This window comes from Sciurus carolinensis, chromosome 11 (genome assembly GCF_902686445.1).
Source record: "Sciurus carolinensis chromosome 11, mSciCar1.2, whole genome shotgun sequence".
NCBI lineage: Eukaryota > Metazoa > Chordata > Mammalia > Rodentia > Sciuridae > Sciurus > Sciurus carolinensis.
The window spans coordinates 15,010,818-15,026,828 of NC_062223.1; the positions used below are offsets into that span (position 1 = coordinate 15,010,818).

The following is a 16,011-nucleotide window of genomic DNA, read 5'->3' on the forward strand; positions in this document are numbered from 1 at the left end:
AACAAAAGCAAAATGTTAAAAAGACTTGTATCTCTGTGGTGGTATTTAGACTTACATTCTTTTATAGAAAACAGCACAGAAAATTTGATTAAAAATTTTACAAATATGTTTTAAGAAAAGACAAACCTGGACTTTTGGATTATAGAAGGATAATGACATAGCCCAAAATATTTTCTTGAATTCTCTAAAAAACATTCATAATAGAATAAACCTATTTCCTATTCCGACAGCAAACTGAGAAAATAAAGAGAATGCCATTGTGTTAGTGTTTCATTACTGTGATCAGAACACGTGATAAAAACAACTTGGAAAAGATTATTTGGGGTGCATGGTTTCTGACATTCAGTCCATGGTCAGCCAACTCCATTGCTCTGGGCCTGAAGTGGGACAGAACATTATGGCAAAAGAACATAGTGGAAGAAAACTACTCAGTCATGAGGCAGGAAGGAAAGAGGCATATTAGGGACACCATATAGGCTAAAGTCATGCCCCAGTGACCTTCCTCCTCCAGCCACACCCCACCTGCCTACAGTTCCACCCAGTAGTCCATTCAGAAAAGTAGTCTGTTGAGGGCCGTCTTGGACAAGATGGCGCCTAGAAGTGAGCCAAAGGGTGCTGGCTACCAAAATAAGGAAGTACCCAAAAAGGCTGCTTGCTTACTAATTCCTTGGAGACTTATGACGTGTTAACGCCAAGCTCAAGGATTGGCTATCTAATATCATGCTGCGCATGGACAGCTCGTGATTTACATAGTGTTATGCTGGCATTCCTCTGCATGCTCTCCTGCGTGAGAGAAAGCTTTGCTATGATTGGCTGATATGCTAGGAGCCTGGGGGAGGAGAGAGGGAGAGGGAAGAAGGGAGATAGTGGCAGAACAAAGGAGGCAGGAAAACAGGGAGGACGTAATAAATGGACGCAAGTCCATCAAATGGATTGATCCACTGATGAGGTGACAGCACTCAAGATCTAATTATTGTATAAAATCTATACCTCAGAACCCTGCTGGCAGGAAGCCCTGGCTTTCAACATGTGAGTTCTGCGGGGAACATCAAAAGTTCAAACCATGACAGCTACTAACTTGAAGCTGCATTCTAGTGGGAATCTAGTGCACATCTAAAACCAGATTCAGGGGCAAATCTAGAACCTGTCTCCAAAGAAGCCAGGCAGTCACCTTCAAAAAAAACACATACTATTATTCCCATATTACAGATCAGGAAATTGAGGCCAAGAGAAATACCTAAGAAGAACATGCAATGAGTAACCTCCCAAAATAATTTATTGAATTTGACTCCAGTATAATTTTTAAAATCCTTTCTCAAAAGCAGTCATAAGAGAAATGTCAATTTTATTAAAATTACAGATTCATAAGAACATCTAAAAACACATGGTATCAGTAAAAGCTGTGCCATTTCAAAAGGTTGCTATTGCTTCTCTGTCCTCAAATAGCTCCCATTGCGCTGTACATCATTACATAACCCATTTCCATTTCCCATCGAAAATAAAATGAGGCATGGGGTGGGCAATGTTCTAATGTTAGGCACTTCCTATAAGAGAGAAAAGAAGAATCATTAAATAGCTTTCATGTTATAATGATGGGATTATCTGACTGAACTTGTTTTCTTATTGGGATAGAAAGGAGAGAAGAAATTGATCTGTACCCCCAAGACTAACCCACAAGAGGAATCACATCAAGAGCTGTAAATACTTAAATTTCGTGCCCAAGCATTTTTTAACCTAAGTCCTATGTATTAAACTGGGTGCAATGCAATTCACAGTAGCTATCAACAAACTCAAATACCCATCAATAGATGACTCGATTAATAAATTGTGGGTGTAAGTATGAGTATACAGTCACACACATAAAACAGTTCTACTCAGCCCTAAAAAGAATGAAATTGCAGCATCTGTCAGTAAATGGATGGTAATGGAGGACATCGTGCTAAGTGAAATAAACCAAACTCAAAGGTCAAATGTTTTCTCTCATATGAAGAAACTAGAGTAAAATAATGGAAACAGGGAGGGAAGGGTAGGGTAACACAAAGGAAATATCAGTAATGCAGGAGATGAAGGGACAGTGGAGGGATGGGAAGGGGGAGGAAATGAAGAATGAATTCTTAAATCATGTTATGTGCACATATAAATATATGACAGGGAACTTCACCTTTATGAATAGGTAGGAAGGACCAGTCAAATATGAATTAATAGACAAGCAAAGGGAAGTCAGTAAAGTAGGAGGAGGAGAATGGGAGAAGGGAAAAAGAGGGAAAAGGGGTCATTGTGAACCCAAGTCAAATTCCATGCATGTCTGAGTTCCTGGGATGAACACAACTACTATGTGTAACTATAGCAGAGAGCAATAAAAAATAAAATGGGCACAACATTCTAATTTCCTAACCTAGAGTAAATGGCTTCATCTCAAACTCTAGTTTTAAAGCAATCTCTGAAGAACAAACCCCTTTCCCTTCAGTGATACTTTGTCCCCAAACGCTCTAAACCTGTAATAGAACTTTTACAAATTTCCTTTCACTGTTCACTCAGTGGGAAAATTCCATGTGTAAGAAACATTCCTCTGAGCAAGTTTGATTTTAAGAAAGAGGATTTCTCTCTGATGAAGAAAATGCCAAGTTTGCACCATTAGTGATTGCTTAGTAATCAGCTGACTGCCTAGATATTAACTCTAAAATATTTCTCATTACTATATAAATTTCAGTGAATGTTGAAATAGACATCTACTACACACATCACACACCTGGTCTACTCCACGAAGCCTGAGAAACCCCTAAAAGAGATCCCCACCTACGGTCAGATGAATGGGACAATATCATGAAGACTCATTCACTGGTCGACACGGTAACACATCCGTCTTCCATTCCTGAACCGGATGCTGGTAAGTACATGATGTATCAAACCACACATTTATGCAGTTTTCTTTTCTAAAAACCTTTGTCTCTTTTCATGGAACATACTTGAATAATAAGATTAATATACTAACTACCTTGACTTCGTTCATCTTCGTGGATAGAGAAGGATCTCGGTACAGGAACATAACGACAATTACCCGCATTTGAAATGGCTCTGGTAGTACATTTGGTAAAATGGAGAACCCAATGATTTGCCCTGACTAGAAAGGAAAGAAAAACAAATTTGAGATAAAGAACAAGAGATAAAACATGTTTTAAATATCTATTTAGGCCCCAGTGTGATCAAACTGGAGTTCAAGTTTGGTTTCTATTTTCTGCTCCAACACTAGAATTTTTTTCTATTTTTAAATGAGAGGGCCACGGTGTCCCATTGCTACTTAGACACCAAAATGCGATCACAGATTCTTAGTATACAATTTAAATCTGAAAACCTTTATGGAAAAGTTGCCTTAAGAACACCTTCCAGACATATGACATTTTATAACTAGATTAAAATAGTGAATGGTAAATAAGAGTTTGACATAAAATTAGACCTATTGAAAGTTTCCAAAAGGGCTAAACACTGAAAAATTTCATCTAATGATCCTAGAGACATATAAAATAACTGTCCTTGGAAACTAGTAGCATTAATCAAAAATATTTTTCTTCTTGCTGACAATTGTGAACCCTAATATGCCCACATAATCTTTGCTAGAGAAAATAAGATGGGAAAAATATAGAGTGTAGAAATTAAATGGAACTCCAGGTTAACCGATCCTGAATCAAAAATATCTTAAATTAACAGATGAATAATGATCTTCCCAATCATTTACAGATAGCAGACACCTCTTAGTATTTTCAGAGATAAATGCTTGTTCTACTAAACACAAAATATTAAATCAACAGTGTCTCATCCTAGTCAGATCTTGTTGCATAAGAAAAGATCCCTTTATCTCTTACTTTCAAAACTATTTAGGAAGTAGATAGATTCAAATAGATAGATTCAAGATCCATTGAGGATGTGTGACAGAAACCAGTGCTGTCATTAAAGGGAACTTCCCAGGGTGGCATTTTCCAATGCTCTCTGAACACAAGTACCTTGGATGGATGAATAAAACTGCAGGCCATGATTTGGGTTTGCTTCGATGAAGAGTACATGAGATAGGCATGATTCCTTGCCTTGGTGATGTTTTCGAGATAAATGTTAGTGATGTCCTAAAAATAATCTTCCCTTTTGCAACCTGAGGGCATAAAATTTTAAATAGATTTATCAATGTGTAATGTTTAAGCAAATTGAACCTGGCACACTATATATAATATGGAATTCCCTAATAAGCTTTAATTAAATCTGACTTTATTGCTTCCAAACAACAACATAATTCTTCAAGGACCTTTATTGAAAAAGCAATTAAATGATTTAACAATTAGACTTATCTATGTTTAGGTGCTATGGTTTTCCTAAATGTCTATTTCCCTGTCTTCCTTAGAGTCATGGTTTCCTTCCTAAAAATTGAACTATAGCACACTCATACTGTATGAAACCAAAAATATTCATAAATGTATTGGCAAAGTTGGAACTAAATACATGTTAGTCTAATAACACACATTAGTAAAGACAGTTAATTGTCAAATACTTTTATAAGCACATAACTGAACTACTTCATTTTCTATAGGATATTGGGCCAGATTGGTCTTGCTTCAAGGACCAACTCTCTCAAATGAATGATCCCTGGGCCTGGTAAAGTGTGCCTAAATGACCCAACCAAGTAAAATACCAATTGCTCTTACCCGAGTTTGGATGCCACAGTCACTTGTAGGGTATAAAAACATGTAAACATCCTCCTCCACGTTGGTTACAGGACATCCATATCCCAGAAACGCTTCATCAGGAAGCAAATACCAATCGCCAATTGTCAGTGCTTTAAGGTTGACTTGCAGCCATGTGAGACTACAGTAGACCTTTACGCCTGAGAGATCCAAAGAGAACACAGTCAGTACAACTGTGTCCTAGGAAACACCTCAACTGTACAAGGTAGTGGTAAATCATCTTCCCAAAAGGAAAAATCCTTAGTCCCAAGAGATATCTTAGAAGAAAGGCAGCAAAGTCAGGGTATTGGGATCTGAACAGCAGGAAATTGAGCAAATTGAGAAGTTGCTCCAGCTCCAATTATCAAGCAAGAGTCCTGTGTAAATTCTAAAGCACACACAGTAGGGAGAGAGGCACGGGACTCCCATTCCAAGGCAGAACCAGCAGACTGCAGCCATCCTCAGCAGAAGCCATCTTCCCGACTCCTACAGGCAGAAGTAGAAGCAAACCCTCTGGATGAAATGAGCGCACACTCAAAGCATGAAGACAAAAAAAATTTTTAAAGTAACCCAATGGAAAAAGAAAGCACACAGAGGAAAATGTGCATCAATATAGCTACATCGGACAAAGAGAGGGAAGGCTGAGCCTTACTTTCCTGAGCACACCAACTGCTAGAAACACTGAACTGGGAAAAAAAAAATTGACATTTGCAGGCACCACATTAATAATTACTTTGGGCAAGAATCATAGAAACAAGGTATTTAAATAGTCTCCCAAGAAACTACTGTTCACCTCCTGATAAATAACCTTACAATGAATAATAAATGACTCTAACATGGCAGTACCACCATAACCATGTGATCCTCCTATGGGGCAATAGGTACCTTGTGCATCTGGATACCACACAGTGAGAAGAACAAAACACAACTTCTGGGTATTTCAGTCAAAGATGCAGAACCTGGACCTATTCATGTGAAAATATTAGGCAAGCATCCAAACTGAGTAATAATATTCTGCAAACTAAATAGCCTATCCGATCTTTTCTCATGCTCTCTCTCTCCTACTCACTTTCTCCTCCTCACTTTTCCACTCTCTCTAGCACGCTCCCTTTCTCTTTTCCTCTCATTTTCTCTCTTACCCTGCAGGGAGACACTTTGTTTGCTTAATAAACTCCCTTTTGTGAAAATTAAGTAAATAGCCTATCCACTTAAAAAAATATTAAGATCTGGAACAGACTGAAAGATACTAAAGAGACCTGATGATTATGATACTGAATTTGATTCTGGACTGAATTTTTTTCTTTTGCCATGAAGGGAATGATTGATGGAACTGTGGACATTTGAACAGGTCTGCAGCTTATAATACTGTATGTTCTTGGTTTGAGGAAATATACACTGAAATGCTTAGCAATAAAAGGTCATAATTTGACTTAGTATCAAAAGGTCAAGAGAAAAAAATATACAAGTGTGCTCACAGATGTGTGCACTTGCACACACGAGAAGAATTCAAGGGAAAATCGCTAACAGGAGAATCTTAGGGAAGCTATATGGCAATTTTGTGTATTATTTTGGCAAACGTTTTATGAGTCTAAAATTATGTTAAAAGTTTAAAAATAAACAACCTTACCTTCTACCTTACCTCGGGTATCTATCCCCAGACCTTTGTCATCACCAAGAAATCCACCTTCTCCATAACCTTGACTTCATATACCATAGTCTGTTCCATGATTCTAATGTCTACTCCATCCTCTAAGAATTATCACCAATAACTCACTAATGTCCCCAGATCTCATCTTTGGTCATACCAGCCTTCTACCGCGAATCCCTATCTTGTCTTTTTCTCCACGTGTGCCCCGCCTGAACTCCACAGTCAAGCCTAACTTCCCCTCCTCAATCCCCTGGTCATCCTTACTTTTCCGCACTTGCCTGGTAAAATCATAACCTAGCTCGCTCCAATGTTCTGCCCATCTGTCACCTATCAAGATGTGCAGCGACTGGCATGAGCCTCTTTTAACGGGTACGGTGGAATATCTGGGATCTTGCAAGGTTTTCATATAGTCAGTGAACGGCACTGTGTGTTCACTTGGAAATTGTTTTTCATTCCTACTAGATGGTTGTGGAGTAACCACAGGCGTTTTGCTTGATTTTACTTCTTTTTGCTGGACTTATGCACCTGTTGGGGAAATGCTTCAGGAAGGAAGCCTTCTAAGCACCAGGTTCACTTCTATGTGCTTCCACCTCAGGAGCCTTAGCACTTCAGGTCCTGAGCGCTCACGTAAAATTTGGTGAATTCATAAGTCACATTTCGCTGGTTTCTCTGCATCTCCCTCTCACCATCAGCCCCAAAACTTTTCAAATATCCTGAGGTTAAAAAAAAATAAGCAGAATATTAAGTTCACTTCTCTGAGACCTTAGTCCTCTCCAACTACTGACTGTCATGCCAGCTCTTGTCCTTCAAAAAGTACCTGTGTACTTTACCTACATCTTCAAGTTGTTCTCAGTGAGTATTCCTTGCTATAAGCTGCTTTCTCCATGAGAGGCAGTAACAGAAGTTCTTCCTACTTAAATTTTAAGGTAACTATATTGCCATGGACACCACAAATCTTGCTTTTTAAAAGAACTATAACAGATTGATTTCAAGGGCAACTCCAGACCCCCAAACTTGTGCTAGAAGAACATACACGGTAAACACTAAGTAGTTGCCCTCAGAGGAAGCAGCCCCCCGTGACCATTTCAGATGAGGTGACATAGAATAACAGATAATGAATAATTATTCCACAGGCACAACTAGGGGCTGTCGGATTATAGTGCCAAAGAACTTGCTTTCTGGAGACATAACCAGGATCTGATTAAGAAACAATTTCACTGTCAGGCGAGGAAGTCTATGCAGTTACTGCCCTGGAGAAATTGATTAGAATGAGCAGTCGCCTCTTTTCTCCATGAGGGCTTTTACAGCAATAATCCTATTCCCTCTGAACTATACGTGTGTGTATGCATCCACACATGTGCACACACACACACGCACAGAGTTTATATTTCCCCATACATGATAAACCATAAATGGACCAAACTGAGGATAGCACATCCTCATTTGCAGTAACTACTTATAGCATTTTGGGTATCTCCAAAACAAAGGTGAATATATCATAATGTTGCCAGGGAGATTGACTATGGAAAAAACTACCTGTTCCCAAGAAGTCTTTATTGCCTTTAGTAACAGAATACTCTGATGTTTTAGGAGGTTGTGTAACTAGAGACCATATTTCCAAACTCTCGTGACAGTAGGTGTGGCCACATAACGAGGCCACGGCTGATGTAATAGATGTATACAACATCTGGGTAATTTCTCTGGAGAAAACCCACTGACCTAGACATCCTCATTCCCCTTTTTGGGTGGCCAAGAAGTGGTATCAACAGAAGCAGTCAGTTGGGGACAGAATTGGGACATTAGTACTAACATAAGGAATGAAATCATGGAGCAATCGTGCTCTGGGCCATCTGACAGTCTCCGGACTCATCCTTCAGCAAAATAAATGGGGGAAGGAAAAAAACAACAGAATGAATCAACACCATTACCCTATGTAGATGTATGATTATACAAATGGTATGCCTCTACTTCATGTACAAACCGAAACAAGATGTACCCCATTTGTTTACAATAAAAATAAATTTTAAAAAATAAGTAAATGACTAGTTAGTCCACTGTATTTTGAAATCTATTACATCAGCCTAGTTTAGCCACAACCTTCATACTCAACAATGTGGTAGAAAATGATAACTGATCCTCTGGGGTGGAAAAGGATGCAGTGTTTCCTAATTTCTATAATGTCTTGATCTTTTTGTGCTGCTATTAACAAAACAATTGGTCCTTGGCACCCATGAAGGTTTGGGTTCCAGGACCCCTGGAGACACCCAAATCCTTGGAGGTTCATTTTATCCCTTACATAAAACGTTAAAGTACTCTACACCCTCCCACATACTTTAAATCATTTAATTATGTATAACACCCAATGCCATATAAATTCAATGTTAATAGCTGTTATGCTATTGTTGTTGTTTTAATAGCTGTTGTTTAGGGAATGACAGGAAAAAGTCTGTACATGGTAAGCAAAGATGAATTTGTAAAATTTTTGATCAGGCATTAGTTGAACCCATGAATATGGAGGGCTGACTGTACCTTTGAAACTGGGTAATTTGTAAAAAGAGAAATTTATTTTCCCATGGTTCTGGAGATTAAGTGGTCCAAGTTCCAGATGCTGATAGATTCCACAGCTGGAAAGGATATGTGATCTAAAGAGGAGGAATGTTGTATCCTTACACAAGAGAAGACAGGAGCACAAGCCAGCCAAACGCTACATGAAGTCTCCTATAGGGTCTGGATCCCATCAGTAAGGGAGGAACCCTCATGACCCACGCTCCTCCTGAAGCCTCTGCTTAATGCTATTCAGTGGCAGCACCTGAATTCTGGAGGTAAAGCATTCAAACCACAGTACATGTCATAAATAGTCCCGGGATAACTAATTTCAAGCATTCGTTGAACAAGATGTTGGGAAGAAACATGTACAATCTGCTCTTATGATCTGGAAACCAGGTGTACAATAATTATCATGGCTACAAATCTGGAAGATTCATAGAATCTCTGGGTTTTGGTTTTTTAACAGACATCCACTATTGAGGCAAATTTCCAAAATTATGCTTCCATCTTTAAAAAATAAACATAAAAACCTCAAACTGACTAACCAATCAGATTGTAAACCTAATCATCCTAACTGGTTCCAGAGGACTGATGGCTCAGTCAAGCAATCTCTACCTTAATTTTAACCAAAAATAACCTATAATGAAAAATATATTCAAAATTCCACTAATGTTCTATTTGATATCTGTAGAATCTAAAGTTCACGATTTAAATGTAAAATGGAGCACTCAATATCAACACTTATAATAAAAACAGCATAATGAAGCCAGGAATTGAGGATAAACAGATAGACCAAAACATAATATCCATGAATTTATGGACACTTGATTTTGTATAATGATGGTATAATAGAGCAGAAAGGGCAAGAGAAATTTTGCAATATCTAGGATTGAGACAATTTTTTTCCTATGTACAAGCAACTTGATTCACCATTCATATGATACACAGAGTAAGTATTAGGCATAATGTTTAGCTAAGTGTTTATAGCAAGGCAAAACTGGGAGAAAGTAAGACTTTTTCATTATTGTTTGGCCTGGGCTCAGGTAAGATTCCTTTTTGTGTGTGTGTGTGTGGGCTGGGGTTTGAACCCAGGGCCTTGTGCATGCAAGACAGGCACTCTACCAACTGAGCTATATTCCCAGGCCCATAGTAAGATTCTTAACATGAACTATAAAGGAAAAGGTGGAGGGAATGAGTGACAGCAACATGAAGAGCTGTGCATCAGAAAGACCCCACTAAGAAAGTTAAATGCTAAAGCCAGAGCATGGGAGAGAATGTGTACAGCACATATACAACTGGTTCACATCCAGAATATATGTAGAAATCTTAAGATTTCTCAAGAAAAAGTCAATAGAAAAATAGGTAGATGAGAGACTGGTATAGGCACTTCCAAAAACTGTTTCAAATGGCAAACTTATTTAAAGATGACTAACTTCATTTTTCAACATGAAAATGCAGATTCAAACTACCATGAAATATCACCAAACATTCACTAAAGTGAATACAATGAAAAGTACTGATAAATCCAAGTTTGGGCCAAGCTGTGAAGCAACCAGAGCATTCATAAACTTGGTACAAATTTTTCAGAAAACTTTTTTGGATCTAAAGGGTGAACCACCCTCCTCTAGATACACACATCAAAACTGTATGTGGAGATTTGCAGCCTCTGGAACAGGAGTCCCCTGTGCTTCTCTTTTGCTAGCAAAGCAATAAAACTTTTTCCTTTTTCTCAAAAGCATACCCTCATTACTGGATTTGCATCAGGGACAATTAACAATCCAGATTGGACCCAAGCACAGTCCCTGTTCCAACTTTCTTAGGCAGGCCTGGCTCTCCAAGCAATCCCACTTCCACACTGAGGATGCAAGACGGCTGGTGAACTTGTTGAGAGCCCAACTGCTGGAGAGGTGGGAGACAAGTGAGTTTGCCTAGGGTCAAACTGGAGGAGCTATTCCTGAGAGTAAGGGGAGGGACTGCAGGACCATCCCGGCAGCTGATAGTTTCTTTTGCCTCAGGGAAGTCCCACCTTCTCTCCCTAAATGGTACGTACAGGTTCCTCCATCTTGGTCCACCTTGAAAAAAAGGAAAGTGAACGCAGCAGAGCATAACGCCCTTGCCATCTGCGTGATCCCTGCCTTTGTATACCTTGTCCAGTCACCCACCAGGTGCCCCCATGGACCTCTGGACTGCTCTGATGCTGGACACCCTTAACTGTCCATGCCCATCCCATAGAGAACAAGGACTTCAGGTCACTTCCCCCAACTTCACCCTCTCTCAGCAGGAAGCAGCATGGAGATGTTAGCCACCCATTTTTCCACAGAAAGGGAGTGCAGAAATTGACAGTGGGGAAATGTAACAGTGTCCACTTGATGCTTTGAATACAGCCCTTGCTGCTCTGCCACTGGAACTTATTTTTTCAATGAACATGTTACTTTCTCTTCCTCTCTCTCCCTGCTCCTCCCTGATCTCTCCCCCTCTCTAATCTCAGGGGAAACAGGATCACCTTTCTTCCCCATGCCAGGCAGAGCCACCTGCGCTTGGGCAGACACCCACCACAGGAATGAAGCAGTTCAGACTGTGGGGATGGCCCCAGAAGATCCAACTGATTAGATCTAATCACCTAATTAATCATCTCATCTAAATGATTGTCCCCAAATTAACAAGTGAATTACAACTCTGACGAGGATACATGGAATGTACCTTTGAATCACCTCTTTAAAAACCCCTCGTGCCCCCTGAGGGGCAGAATCAGCCTCCTCCCCTGTTTTTCCTTTGCTAGCAAAGCAATGAAACTCTTTTCCTTTTCCTCAAAACAAAAAACTGCATGTGTGTATGTGTGTGCACTAAAACCAGGTACAAGCCTGCATTCGTTAATTATCAGTTAATGACGTGTAGTGTGCTTATACAGCAGAATACTGCAGAACTCGAAATCAAGCTATAACATGGAGAAGGCTCACAATACTCATGGTGAGTGCAAAAGAGGCCAAAACACGAAATCATATTTACGAGAGTGAAAAACATACAAAATTAGCCCATAAACTTAGGGGTGCACACTTAGTAGAAAGCAACACACAAAAAAATAATTACAAATTCAAGGTAGTGATTAAATTGGGGGAAGAGATTGGCAGGCATTCTCTTAGGGAAAAGCTTCTCCAGGTGTTGTGGGTGCTGTTCCTGTTCTTGACCTGGTGGTTAGTTAGGGGTTCAACTTATAGTAATTTACTAGGCAAAACTTTATAAACATTTATATACATGTATAGGTTAATGTTATTTTTAAAAGTCATTTCAAAGGAACCCAAATCTAATTGCTAAAAATGCCTGGTCTTTAGGATGAAGGTGGGGAACAAATTCCTGTAAATTCAAAGTACTTAAAATGCCTTCACCTGAGAAAGCTTGAAATTGCAGTCACCCCTGATTGGCTCCCTTCTTCCCAGACACCTGCGACTCCACAAGACTTCAATGAGCCACTACACCAAGACGATTAGCCAGTGGGCAGCCTTTTTCAATTCACACTTAAAAATCGTATTTAAAGAAACATGTCTGAGTAACTAAAACTCGCCATATACTTTAGATACTTGCTGCTCACTCTCCTTCACACCCCTCTGACTAAAAGGCACAAAAAACTTATATTCACTGTATTCCTAGGAAATCCCTCCTGGTCTATTTATGTTCCTAAGGCTGCACCTATTTCTTCTTGCCAAGGGTTTGTGTATTTTAATGACCCCCGTCTTTCAACAATGCTTGATCTTAGCGGGTTGACCCCTCAAGATTCAGGTCCACAAAACCATGTTCACATTATACTCCAATTGTACGTCGCATGCATGGGCTAGACGTCTCAATTCCAAAATCCCCCTCCCACAATCTTGCTTCCAAGTGACACTCATTGCTGCTACCATCAGCAGAAGTCATAATGACAAAATCCTATCCAAAAAAAAAAAAAAAAAAAAAAAAAAAAAAAAAAAATCAGATAAGGTCTCACTGCCACTGAAGTTTTGCTAGATATAGTAACACTGAAGTCTAATTGAGTCATTCCAGGTTTAGTTATATTTATTTATTACCAATTATCTCAGGACCAGGACCTCAAAACTCCTGTCTGCCAAACCCACTTTGCAGACAGATCTGTAAACCAGGCTAGCAGGGAGGGGTCCTCCCAAAACTCACTGAGCAGTCACCCAGCCTCCTAAGGCTAACACAGTGTGCTGACAGTTACTTATGTCCAGTGCAGTTGCTCACTGCCTAGGCTGGCCAGTGATTTCCTGATCTGCTACATGCAAGAGGTCAGGGAGATAGCAATGAAAAAGCAGGATTCAATCAATATAAAATGTTCCTGCAGAAGCTGGAGGAGGAACAGCATAAGAAAATTAATTTAGGGCAGAGCATGATGGTACAGGTCTGTAATCTTGTTGACTTGGGAGGCTGAAGAAGGAGGATCACCAGTTTGAGGCCAACCTGGGCAACTTACTGAAACCCTGTTTGGTGGGGGGGAGAAAGAGAAAAAGCCTAGGGGTTTAGCTGACTGGTACAGGGCCCTGGGTTCAATCAACCCCTATTACCAAGAAAGAAAGAAAATTAATTTAGGAAGAACATTATGGATGGCAATTGGTCAGTCAACTGATTTCTTGAAAATTCTGCTGGTGTGAGGTTCAAACATGGAAGAAGAACATGGCAGATGAGAAAAGGCAGAGTTAGGATCAGAAGAAAATATCTGATGCTTAAAGAGAATTTCACAGAGCTGCCATTGTGGCTTAGCGGTAGAACACTTGCCTAGCACGTGTGAGGCACTGGGTTCAATCCTTAGCACCACATAAAAATAAATAATTAAAATACAGGTATTAAAAAAAAAAAAAAGTGGTCCTCTCCTTTAAAAAAAAAAAGTTTCATAAAAGTAAAATAATGTCAGTCTGACCTCAGCACGTTAGTTGATAAAAAGGAAATAAGATAGTACCACTTATTTGACCCTAAGTGTCATTAGAATCAGAAAACCCTTAGTTACCCCTTTCCTAGTATCGGCCAAAACGGCAAGAATCGGAGTCGAATTAGAAATCAGTTCACTCACTCAACACACACGTGGAGCATGTCCATGTGCCCAAACGTCACCAAAGCTACATCTAAGAACAGATCTCTCTTCTATACCTGTGGGTGCACTGTATCCAAACAAAGTCACGGCAGCAAGGAGAATTAAAGCTAGCTTCCCGGGAGCCTTCATGACGCCAGACCAGAGGCAGAGCCTCAGGACACAGAAACGAGGTGAAAGCCGGCTGCCTTGGGTTGCTTTATAGCTCCAGGGGAGCTCAGGTGTTGCCCATGGACACATCCTTGGGCCTTTCCCAACACTCAGCCCAGAATCCTAAAATCTGACCCTTCGCCTATCTCCTGAGTTCCTTTTTGCTTGCGGGGAAGGGGTAGGGGTGTCTTGCTTGTTTTTTGCACCAGGAATTGAACACAGGGGTGCTTCACCACTGAGCCACATCCCAGCCCTTTTTATGTTTTATTTTGAGACAGGGTCTTGCTAAGTGACCTAGGGCCTCACTGAGTTGCTGAGGCTGGCTTTGAACTTGCAATCCTCCTGCCTCAGCCTCCCAAACGGCTGGGTTTACAACGATGCACCATGACGCCCGGTTCACATGGGTTCCAAATTCAAGAGAGTAGGTCAACATCAGTTGCCCCCAGAAATCTGTTTCCTCTTTAAGTCTATATTACCAATAGAGAACGTTTGCAGAATTCTCACACGGTGTCTTGATTCTAGGGTCTTGGTCACTGTGGAGGTAGTTTACATAGCACAAGAAGACTCCACCTGCCTTTCAGCTGTGGCTGAACCCGCCACCCACCACCTGTATTCAGCATTTCTGCAATCCACCTTACTCCCTCCACCTGTACACTGGTTTCCCGCTCCACTTTCCCTAAGAACTACCCACTTCTATTCTTACAGTCATTCTCCTAGGGAGAGCAGTTCATATCCACTCTTTTGGGTTCCTTTCTTTCTTCCCATCCTCTCTTGAACAGACTTTTGCCCTTACCGCTCCATCCAAACTGCTGTTCTCAAGTCATCCCAGCCCCCCACATTGCTGGATCCAATGGTTAATTCTTAACTCATGTCCTATTTGACCTTTCAGTAACCGTTAATGCAATTGGGCTCTCGGGAACCCCGTTATCCTGGTTTAACTTCCAGTCTGCCTTGCTGACTTCTCCCTGGCTGACTTGAAGCTTCTGTCTCTACCTCCGCTTAGCTACCTCTTCACACTGGAAATTTCAACACTCAAGCCTTGGACCCATTATCTTCTTTTTCCTTATTTTCTTTGAACCCATTCAGTCTCTAAGAATATTACATTTTTTGGGGGGGGACTGGTTATTATTTTTTTATTTTTACAGACTGCATTTTGATGCATTGTACACAAATGGGATACAACTTTTTGTTTCTGTGGTTGTGCATGATGTAGATTCATACCATTTGTATAATCATACATGTACATAAGGTAATGATGTCTGCCTCTTTCCACCATTTTTTGTACCCCTGCCCCCTCCTCCCTCTCATTTCCCTCTACATAATCTGAAGTTCCTCCATTCTTCCCTTCCCTGCACCCCCCCACCCCCATTATATGTCATTATCCACTTATCAGGGAAAACATTCAGCCTTTGGTTTTTGGGGATTGGTTTATTTCACTTAGCATGATATTCTCCAATTCCACCCATTTATCTGCAAATGCCATAATATTATTCTTCTTTATGGCTGGATAATATTCCATTGTGTATATACACCACAGTTTCTTTATCGATTCATCTGTTGAAGGGCATCTAGGTTGGTTCCACAATCTAGCTATTGTGAATTGAGCTGCTATAAACATCGATGTGACTGCGTTACTGTAGTATGCTAATTTTAAGTCCTTTGGATATAAACCGAGGAGTGGGATAACTGGGTCAAAATGTGGGTCCATTCCAGGTTTTCTGAGAAATCTCCATACTGCTTTCCAGAATGGCTGCACCAATTTGCAACTCCACCAGCAATGTAAAATGTGCCTTTTTAGATTTTTTTTAATACATTTTGAGAATGAATCCAAATTTTCTACATCCAGCCTGGGCCTTTCCTCATGAAATTCAGGTACATATTCAACT

General features: G+C 40.2%; 1 protein-coding gene across 1 annotated transcript; it reads right to left on the reverse strand.

The window, feature by feature from the left end:
- Window positions 1-353: 353 nt before the first annotated feature.
- Oosp2 (oocyte secreted protein 2) lies at window positions 354-14,107 on the reverse strand. Its single transcript, XM_047517685.1, has 4 exons — window positions 14,035-14,107; window positions 4,689-4,867; window positions 2,996-3,121; window positions 354-377 (listed from the first exon to the last, which is right to left on the reverse strand). The coding sequence occupies exons 1-4, from the start codon at window positions 14,105-14,107 to the stop codon at window positions 354-356; spliced, it is 402 nt and encodes a 133-aa protein (XP_047373641.1).
- Window positions 14,108-16,011: the final 1,904 nt, after the last annotated feature.